The 10,081-nt window shown below is 60.6% G+C and overlaps 2 protein-coding genes across 3 annotated transcripts in view; both read right to left on the reverse strand.

Moving 5' to 3' along the window:
- Nucleotides 1-6,769, reverse strand: part of CACNA1E (calcium voltage-gated channel subunit alpha1 E) — a 94,270-nt gene extending 87,501 nt beyond the window's left edge. For both annotated transcript variants that reach the window (XM_021405099.1, XM_021405101.1), the window contains exon 1: nt 6,269-6,769. The gene's annotated coding sequence lies outside the window, so the exon portion shown is untranslated. The remainder of the gene's footprint in view (nt 1-6,268) is intronic.
- Nucleotides 6,863-8,199, reverse strand: IER5 (immediate early response 5). The gene has a single exon (XM_021405447.1). The coding sequence runs from the start codon at nt 8,041-8,043 to the stop codon at nt 7,360-7,362; it is 684 nt and encodes a 227-aa protein (XP_021261122.1). The 5' UTR covers nt 8,044-8,199; the 3' UTR covers nt 6,863-7,359.

Genomic DNA, 10,081 nt, shown 5'->3' on the forward strand with positions numbered 1-10,081 from the left:
GGGGGGGGGAGTTAATGAGCTCCGCATCACGACGCGGCACTCGTGGGGGTCTCCAGTGTCTGTGCACGCTGCCCTCGGGGGCATCACCTGCACAGCAAACCCAGAGCTCGGGCAGGAGGGCCACAAAACCGTGCGAGCTGGAGGGGACACTTCAAGGCCACCCGATCCAGCTCCCCTGCACTGAGCAGGGACACCTACAGCTCCATCAGGAGCTCAGAGCCATTCCAGTGCTCCCCGTTACGTTGTGCAGACCTCGTTCTGTGTCTCTCTGCTGAAGATATCATGAACTGCAGCACAGCTCAGGCTGAGCACTCGGTGATGCCTTTCCGCTGACAGCGACACTGAGCGGCTCCGACACCGTCTTTCCCACTAAACTCTGTTGATATCACTCCTGCTCGAGTCAAACAACGCCTAAATCATTGCTTTTGCAAGTATTCCCTTTCATGATGTTATGAGCAACACCAAATGAGCTCATTATGACCCATTTTCCATCAGGCTCCTGCTGACTGGAGTGAATAACACCTCCCTTCAGCTCGCAGGGAGAAAGCCGTGCAGGTCTGCCTCCATCCAGGGCTGATGCTGAGAGGTTGACATGCACAGCCTGCCCCAAGCACTGCGGTCCAACCCACTCCTGGAGTTGCCCAAGGCCAGGTCGGATGATGCCCTGGGCAGCCTGAGCTGGTGCCTAGATGCTCACTGAGGTCCCTAACCCAAGCCATTCTTTTGGGGACCCATGGTAGCAGCCAGCCCATAGCAAGGAGCATTTTCCAGAACCAAAGCAAGGCGTAGCATGCTGCATAGCTCGCAGCCCACTCTGGTTTCCCCACTTCCTCTTGTCCTGACCCCAGGAAAGCTCATACCTGCCCTGAGCAGAGCTAGGCTGGGTGAGAACATGGGTACCTCGGCACAGAGCCCACAGTGGGACTGGCAGCCCCCGAGCCCCAGCCTCCGTGGCACAGCTCCAACGTGCAATAAGCAGCAATATTAGCAAAACAGCACACAAATAGATCCAAACAGGAGCCTCCTGCCAGCAGGCAGGGCGGGCGGCTCGCTGCAGGGGAGCACCAGAGACATGTATGAGCAACAGGGAAATGGAGCACTGAACACTTTTTTGGCATCTCTCCCTTCCTGGTGCAGCTCGTCTCCATTCCAGGCACTGAGCAGTCTGTCCTCTGCACCAAAATGTTCTTTTCTCTCCCATCATACTGCCAGAAAGGTGGGAGAGCACCGGTGATGGCTCCCTGTATGTGGGTCTCACCCCATGTGTGGCTTGTCCAGGTGGCTGGGATCTGTCAGTAGCCTCACCATGGTGTGGGGCAGTGGGGTGACAGCACGGACATGGGGCTCTGACGCAGCAGTGTGGCAAAGGAGCAGTGAACAGCCATGGGATGCAGAGCTGTCAGAGGAGGGGAGAGTGGATGGCTTCTCTTTGGGGAAGGCAGGGAGCAGCTGTTGCTGGGAAACTGCTCTCAAACCCTGACTCAATGAGGCACCAAAAGCACAGGGCTGACAGCACCCGAGCAGAACAGGTGCCCATCAATCTGTCCATCCATCCTCAGACAGCTCGCTCGCTGCATCACTGCCCACACCCTGCAAGGACAGCCCCAGGGCCTGCACCCCACAGCCCACCCCCTGGTGCCCCCACAGCGTGGAAGGCCGCGGGCACCACATCCCCAGCTCATGCCTCAGTTTCCCCACAATGAGGATGCTCATCGCCCACTTGGGCTGTGCTCATCACAGCTGGGGCCTCTAAGTGGCTCAAATAAAAGGTGATCATCAGAACTGGAGGGAGAATTAAAGGTATGAATCACTTCCTCCCCTGGCTCCCCCCATCCTGCTGTCTCCCCCCGGAGAAGCCCGAGGGGAACATCCATTTCCCTTCCTCTGCTCTGCAATGAGCACCGAGGGAACACACTCGCTCCTTATTTCCAATCAGCGGCAGCCACGCGGTGCTGTTGCTCCAGGAGCCACCAAACACCTTGACATGCACCAAGGCTGAGAGCCAATGCCATTTCTCTGCAGGGATTGAGACACGTGGGGCTCCACCAGACTGATGGTAACATAGAGCACAGACACGGGGCACACGCAGCCCTGGGCACCCCATGGCAGCAGGGTGAGGCTGCAGAGCTCAGACACAGCTCTGCAGGATGGGGAGCATCAAGACTGCACCCTATAGGACTAGGGCAGTGTCCCAGCTTGATAGGGAGCAGGCATATGGGGCTCAGTGCAGCACTGCTCTCAGCATTGCAACAGCCAACAAACAGCCGTGCTGAACTCACTGTGAGGTTTGAACAATAGATCCGTTGCTTCAGGTATAATATGTAATTAACCTGTGGGACTCATGCCCACAAGGCTAATTGGGAGTGAGGGCTGCAGGGAGCTGCACACAGAACGGTCACACACAGCCAGGAAGAGTCGTCCCCCACGGACACGAGGTAGGGGCTGCTCCATCCAAACCGGAAAGCAAAGGAGCACTCAGGAAATGCCAAAGCCCAGCACAAGGCTCTCCCCCCACCAACACATGCTTAGGAACAAGGCAAGCCCCTAGAGATGCTCCCTAAGCGCTGTCCCAGTATCACTGTCACTTAACAACCCTCTAGGCTCCAATTTCCTTTGAATTATTTGCCATGCTTTAAGCTCAGATTGTTTTTGTTTGTTTGTTTTTTCTTTTTAAAGCACCCCCAGCAGCATCCCACACCATCAGCATGCACCTAGACCACTAGCAGCCCAGAAGCTGAGGGCTGGTGCCATGTCAGCAGGAACACCAGATGTTGACACAGGCTGCCATCAGCCCCTGGGCAAGGAGGTAGCAACTGTACTATTTACATGCAAGCAGCACAATTTGTTGCATTGCTATAAGTGCAGAGAAATTACTTAACCACACACCCAAGGTGGGGAATTAAATCTATCGGGGACAAAAGGGAGAGGAGTACCTGGGCAGTGCGCAGAGTGAGGCTGCTTAGGGGCGCTGAGAGTACACAAGGACCCCCCCTCCTCAGTGATGCTGTATTAGAAACATCGTTGGAGTAGGAGCCTCCTCCAGCAGCTGCAAACAAGGAGAAAACACCACCCAACTCAACCCAGCTAAGAGGGACAGGGCTGAGCTTAAATACCCATGGGCAGCAGGTGGGTGGAAGCCCCAGGTGAGGCCACTCAGGTCCTCATCCAACTGGCCAGGTGTGCAGGCGAGCTGATGACTCCTCTCTGCCAGGTTTAGAGAGGGAAATGGCCAAACAGCCTCTGTGTGAGTGGGTGGCCCAGGCTGGGGAAGCGGTGGTAAGCGGCACCATCGCACCAGGTGATGCACGTCACTGCTGGCCACGGTGCAGATGCATTGAGGGACAGAGGGGCCGGGTGTCACCTGGTGATGGAAGGGCATACCAAGTGACACACAGTCACCCACCACCCTGCAGCACCTCCTCCATCTGTCGGGAGGGAGGGCTGTGCCTGCAGCCCCCCCGGGTGCAGCGTGGCCGTGCGGGGGCAGCTCCTGGCTGGCAAGCTTCTGCAGGCCTCCACGAGAGGGCTTTGCTGCACAAGAAAAGGAGGAGGTTGGCTGCTCACAGCCTGCTTCCAGACCGGCAGCTCTTTTCCTACATCTCAAAGCGAGAAGCAGGCAGCAGGAGGATGTTGTCACTGTGTTGCACCCGGAGGAGATGACTGGAAGGGAGGGTGACCCCTCCAAGGTGAGCTTTGCCTTTTCCCATCCTGGAGCAGATGCTGAGGACCAGAGGGGTGGCTGCCAGGGTCCCAGAGCAACCTGGGGGCAGCTGGATGGATGGATGCGCCCTGCTCCCAGGCACGAGGCACTGGGCATGGCCACGTGCCCTGGAGATACATCTGCTGCTGCTTTCCCGGAGGAAAGGGAAAAGGAGGAAGAAGATGTGAGAGCCACATGTCCCTTGTCCATCTGTCCTCCTGTCCATTGATCCTTTCCTCAGAACGTGGCTCTGGGTCAGGCACAGCCCCGGAGCCGGTGGGGTCGAGCACATGGGGGTTCAGTGCTGTCCCAGTTTAATCAAACAGGAGAAGGTGGCTGCGTGGGAGGGTAGCTTGAAGGGCAGAGCAGCTCTGCCACCCACTCTTGTCGGAGCACGCTGGGGATTTCTGTCCCCTATTGCTCACGCAGCCACTTCCTCCTGCGTGCTGCTGACAAAACCCCAGCCGGGGCCCAGCCTTGTGAGGGATGGGGGCCCTGCTGCGTGCCTGGGGATGGGGGCACAGCACCGGGGGCTCCGCACCGCTCCCCTCCTTCCTGCCCTCCCACCCTTCCTGCCTCTCCCAGCCACCCTCCGTGTCCTTCCTGCCCGTCCCCTACCCCATCCGCCCCTCCATTTCCCTCCTCATTCCCTTTTCCCCTCCTGCCTGCGGCTGTAAGCCTCCCGCAGGTGGTTCCCAGCGAGCTGTGTGCCCTCGGTGCCAGGAGAAGCAGTGGGGAAGCATCTCCCTGGGAGTCATGCTCCTTCCTGTGCCTGCATGCGCGGAGCTCAGCTCGGGGCTGGATGTGCCTTGACCTGTCCTGGGCTGCCGTTGAGCCCCAGGGCCATGGGCTGAGGTCAGAGATGAGGAAGAGGAGGAGGAGGAGAAGGGCCTTTCCCTAGGAAGAGGCACAGAGCGGGGGAACAGGACGTGGGGTGACACACTGGAGCATCCTGCATCCTATGCGTGACCGGCCATGGCTCTCCAAACCGATACACTGCTCAGCTGGGAGCCAGAGGGAGCCCTCCCCAGCAGCTCTGTGTTTCATCACCACTCTCACCAGGCAGCCCTCACCCAGCCAGGGGGGCCTGCAGGGTTTTCACATCAGCAGCAGCAACCACAACCAGAAGGAAACTCTTTGTGTTCATCCCCTACCCCTGCCTCGGGGATCCCTGCCGGCCTGGTTTTACCCGGCAGCCCCCTCCGTGCGGTGCCCCCCATTCCCCAGCTGGGAGAGGCCCCAGCAGCGCGGCCCCGAGGCGCTGGCCTCCCTCCCGGCCTCCCTCCTCCTCCCTCCCTCCTTCCCAGCAGCTCTCGGATTCCTGAGCGCTGACACAGCCCCGCGGGATGCTGCAGCCCGCAGCCTGCCCCCTCCTTCCCTGCCCGGGAGGGATAGATGGAGGCTGGGACAGGGTGCACCAGTATGGAGCACATGTGGGGGACACCGGGTAGGACCCTCGGGAGCCCCCTCTGCTCTCATCCCCTCTTGGAGGGCTGAGCCATCCCAGGACGCGTGGGTTCAGCCCTTTTATTTGAGCCTTGGGATCCGCATCTGAGCCCAAAGCAACACCCTCAGCTCCAGACCACGCTGAGGAGTGGCTCCCCAACAGCCCTGCTGCTGTTCCAGGAGGTGAGGACCTGCCATCTTGCCATTAGATCACATCCGTCCGGGCCCTGTGTTTCCACAGGAGTCACCCTCTCTTCCAAGTGATGGAAGGTTTTATTTTTATCCGGCTTATTTTTACACTTCTTCCATCAGCAGCACTGGCACGGGGGTGTGTTTGGGCTGCCAGCCCCTCCCCGGCTTACGGCTCCATCCTTTCCCACCCCATCGCCCTCGCTTCTGCGGCCATCAGAACGCGGCACCGTGGGAAGGGAAACTCCAAGGGCCGAAGCAGTGGAACAGGAGGAGAAAGGCCCCTGCTTATGCCAATGTTATTAGAGGAACAAGAAAAGACGCCGGGCAGGAGGAGGAAGGACAGACCTTGGGACCCCCCGAGAACAGCAGGCTGCTCCAGCTCTCCCCCGGAGCTGTTTCCTAAGCCCTGCTGCCAGTTATGCAAAATATCTCCGGAACAATCGGGGCACGGCAGGGAGCTGCTGCCGCCCTTCCCCGCGGGCACCGGCGTCACCGCAGCCCTGGGAGCACCCGCCTGCTCCCCGCCGATGTCCCCCTAAGCCAGCTGCCAGCAGCGAGCTGGCCCATGGGGCAGCTTTGTGCCCAGTGCGGGGTTTAATCCCCCCTCAATCTGGGGCTGGCGCTTCACCCCAGAAGGGCACGGCTTCCTCAGCCCCATGGCAAGCGCGTGGCTGCGGTACAACAGCAGGGATGGCTCCAGCAGCCCACGGAGCCAGCCTGGGTCCTTCGGGGACACCGCGTGTCAGCTGATAAGCGAGAAACCGGAGGTCACCCAGGCAGGAGGAGCCGCAGCAGCGTGGCATTTGCCAGCAGTCCGGCTGTTGCACAACGCCTCGGGAAGGTGGAGCAGTCCCAAAGTACCTCCTTTCTCCCCCCTCGGACACCAAGCACGGTTTTTAAAGAGAATTAACAGCGTTTGACACCGCTCACCTCCTGCTCCCCCCCAGTGTTTGGGCTGCGTCTCCCAGCACAGCTCAGTGGGCGCGCAGCAGGCTGCCTCTCCGCTTGCAAGAATCGCAGCCCTCAGTGGGAGAGTTCATTAATTAGGAGCAGAGGAACCTCTGGTGAATCTCCCAGCGAGAAGCAGAAAAAAATTCCCCCACAATTCAATCTAATTGCAACGCCCTGGGGCGCTCCGCGGCGGCTGTGAAGCACAGGCCAAGCTTTCCTCCCCACCCATGCGAGCAGGAACTTTAACCCAGTTCCTACTGATAGTGGAAAGAAAAAAAAAAAAAAAGCCTCAATACTCATAGTAACCACTCGACAAGTAACAGCAAACGGGAGGCACGGAGAACGACTGCTGGCAGCCCAACCACAGCCTATGCCTGGAAGAGCCAGCTCACACGCCCCCAGAGCAGGACTTTGAGCCGCAGCCCTTGACCCGGGGCTGGGAGCGGGCTGACACAACGAGTCCCGAGCAGGACCCCCACACAACCCCCCCCCCGTCCTTCCCCACCCCAGGCGATGGGTGCCTGGCTGCCACCCCCCAGCCCTCCCCCGAGCCACAGACACAGACTCCGCAGCTACAGTGGAAAATATTTAATACGTGTCGCACACGTAGCATTACATTTTATACAAAACGAGATACATCGCCGAAGGAGAACACTGTACAAACCCCCCTCCCCCCCCCCCAAAAAAAAAGGGAACCCCAAGCCTTTATACAACAAAGACCGGGGGTTCCCGAGCCTAACAAACAGGCTCACGAGGGCTTCCCGTCGGAGCCGTCTGTAAACTTCTGTTTCTCTCAAATAAACACTTTTTAAAAGCACCGTGTGACAGTCCTGACCTAAACCTTTCCAAAATAAACACTTTATTCAATAAATTTAATACTTTCCGAGCTTAAAATATCCCCGCTGGGAGCGCCGGTCGGGAAGGGGAATTCCGGGCGGGCCGGGGCCCGGCGAAGGGGAAGTGCTGCTGCCCGCGGTGCTTCCGTGCGGGGCGGGGGGGAGGAAGGAGCGGAGGAGGGGGGCAGCTCCGGGTCTGTCCGTGCCCCTCCTCGCGCTGCGTAGTCCGCCGCGTCAGAAGGCCACGATGGCCGTGCTCCAGGGGTTGAGGGTCCGCAGCACGCGTTGGTCGCAGCAGATCTGCCCGGGTTCCGCGGCCGCCGCCTCCTCGCTGTCGTCACGGGACGGCCGCCGGCGGCCCTGGGGCTCTTTGCTGAGCAGTCCCGAGAAGCTGGAGCCGAAGATGCTGATGAGGCTGGCCACGTTGCCCGTCTCCATGTCCTCCTGCTCGCCCTGCGGGGGCGGCGACTCCTCCGCCTCTCGGCGCGGCTTCTTCAGCGGCGTGCCCTGCTGCTCCATCTCCGCAGCGCTCCTCTTCCGGGGGCAGAGCCGGGGCACGGCGCAACGCCGCGCCTCGCGGGGCCCCTCACCGCCCGCCCCGTAGCAGCAGCCGCCCCACGAACAGCGCGGGGTCGGCCGGGAGCTCCCGCAGACCGAGCCGGGAGGCTGCGGGCCCAACCTCGGCGCCTCCGGCTCCGCGGGAGCCCAAGCGACGGGCTCGGCGGGCGGCCCGCAGGAAGCGGGGGGCGGCTCGGGCGGGCAGCCCGGCTCGCTCAGGTAGACCTGGCGGGCGCTGCGCAGCACCAGCGACACCAGGAGGTTCTTGTGGAGCTTCAGGCCGCCGCGCTGGCCCCGCGCGCTGTAAATCTTGCCCAGCGAGATGCTGACGATGCGGTGCGCTTCCAGCTTGAACTCCATGGGTGAGCCGTCGACGGTTGGGTGAAGCCGGGGGGTGAGCTCGGGCCGCGCCGATCCGCCTCGCTCCGCCGCCGTCGCCACGGACGCGCGCTCCGCTCGCTCTCGCCGCCGACTGAGGGGTGCCCACGCGCCACGCCTCTCTTTATACCGCCCCCGCGCCGGCCAATCAGAGCGCCCCGCCGGCCGCTCCAACCGCCGGCTCGCCGGCCAATGGCGAGCCAGGGCAGCGCGTTCGAACGCTCGCCCCGCGGAGAGGGCCCTTAAAGCGGCAACGCCGGCGAGCGGCTGGTGGGGCCCACCCAGAAGGGAAGGATCACGCGGTGCCTTCTTGGGCTGCTAATTTCTGTCAGAACGGCGCTTTGCGAAGCTTTCCTCCCCCGGCTCCCCGCTTCCCATCGCACAGCACGCAAGGGGCAGCTGTTGTTGATGGATTTGTTTTTTATTTATTTATTTATTTATTTATTTTTGTTGGGTTGGGTTCACTTTTTCCGGATTGGGAATTTGGATTTGATCGAAATGTTTCTAGGGAAAAAAGAAAAAAAAAAAGAATAAAGCAGGAACAACTCTTGCCTCCATCCCCCCCCCCCCTCTCCAATTGCCATTGCCTGCAACGGAGGCAGTGCAGCAAGGACAGAAGTGAAAGGGCTGCCCGGCTAGAAGGAAGCGGAACCCCAAGTATCGCTTTCTGTCTGCTGGGTTCCTGTCTGGCACGTGACAGCATGCTGCCTACCCACTTCTCGCTTTCCCACCCAAAACAAGAGCCACAGTTGGCAGCGAGGAGCAGGATGCGAGGTGCAAGGGCTGCCTGTCTCCATCGGGCCTCCATCAACCAGGGCATGCTGCCTGCTGTTGCTTCATGCAGTCAAAAGAACCCAGCAGGGACCCGTGCTCTTGCCAGAAGGCTTCAGATGTGGGACAGGTCTGGCGATTTCCCCCACTGATGACACAGTCTTCTGGAGGTGGAAAAGGGAACATCTGGGCACCGCAGCACAGAGGGCAAAGGGAGCTCTTACAGGGCAAAAAATGGACATGACTGTTTTGCTGGAGGGGGGGGGGGGAAGAAAAAAAATGTAGGGCTTTTCCACTTTGTAGGAGTTTCTCTGCCCCAATGCCAGCATGCCCCAATGCCCGCCACAAGATGTAGATGGCACAACAGAAGCCTTCCTCCCCAGAACCCCAAGCCCAGCACAAAAGCACATTTTCCTCCTGCTGGAAAGCCCCGAGCACTGCTCTCCGAACACAGCGTGTGATGCACCAGCCTCTCTGGGCTGCGGAGAACACCCCGGGGCAGAGCAGGGCTTTCCTTCCCACCCAGCTGATGGGAACCAAGCGCCGCTGTCCTCAGCGTTCCCAACCTGCCCAACCTGCTCTGCGCTCGGGGCCAGCCCTCGGCTCAGCCGGACCGGCCTGGGCAGCTCTGTGCCGTCTTTGGGACCGCAGAGGCAGCTCCTCGCCCATGGCAGCTTGCCACCGGTGACCACCCGCACGTGACATGAGCTCGCGTCCCTGGAAAACAACGGGGATTCTTTGTGGCAGCGCGCTGGGTGCTTGCGGGACTCCTTGCTGGCAGGGACAGGGCCCCTTTGTGCTCAGCAAGATGACCCCAGCGAGAATAAATCGCGCATCACGCATCTCAGCCAGTGTGCTTCCGATGCCATCTGCCTGAGTCAAGCATCGATGCGGAGCAGCGGTGCAGAGCCCGGGGAAAGCCCAGCATGGGCGGACACGGCCCAGCACGGGCGCTCTGCTGAGTAAAGATGAGCGCACGGAGGCTGACCAACCTGTTCTGCTGCTCTGCCTCATCCCAATGACACGAGACTTTCCCACCAGCCAGCGCAGCCCGCCTGCCGGCTCCCCAGCTCCCCAAGGGCCGTGGGACGCAGGGACAGCCACACAGCCAGCGCCAGAATGTGACCCTCCATCCTCAGCGGTGCCTAGAGAGGGGATGCCGAGAGCTCTGCAGAGAGGAAGTGCAGGTGCCGGGTGGAACAGCTACAGCTGTAAACACCTGGACACAGGTTCCACGCACAAACACGCG

The sequence above is a fragment of the Numida meleagris genome, chromosome 7 (assembly GCF_002078875.1).
Source record: "Numida meleagris isolate 19003 breed g44 Domestic line chromosome 7, NumMel1.0, whole genome shotgun sequence".
Classification (NCBI taxonomy): Eukaryota; Metazoa; Chordata; class Aves; order Galliformes; family Numididae; genus Numida; species Numida meleagris.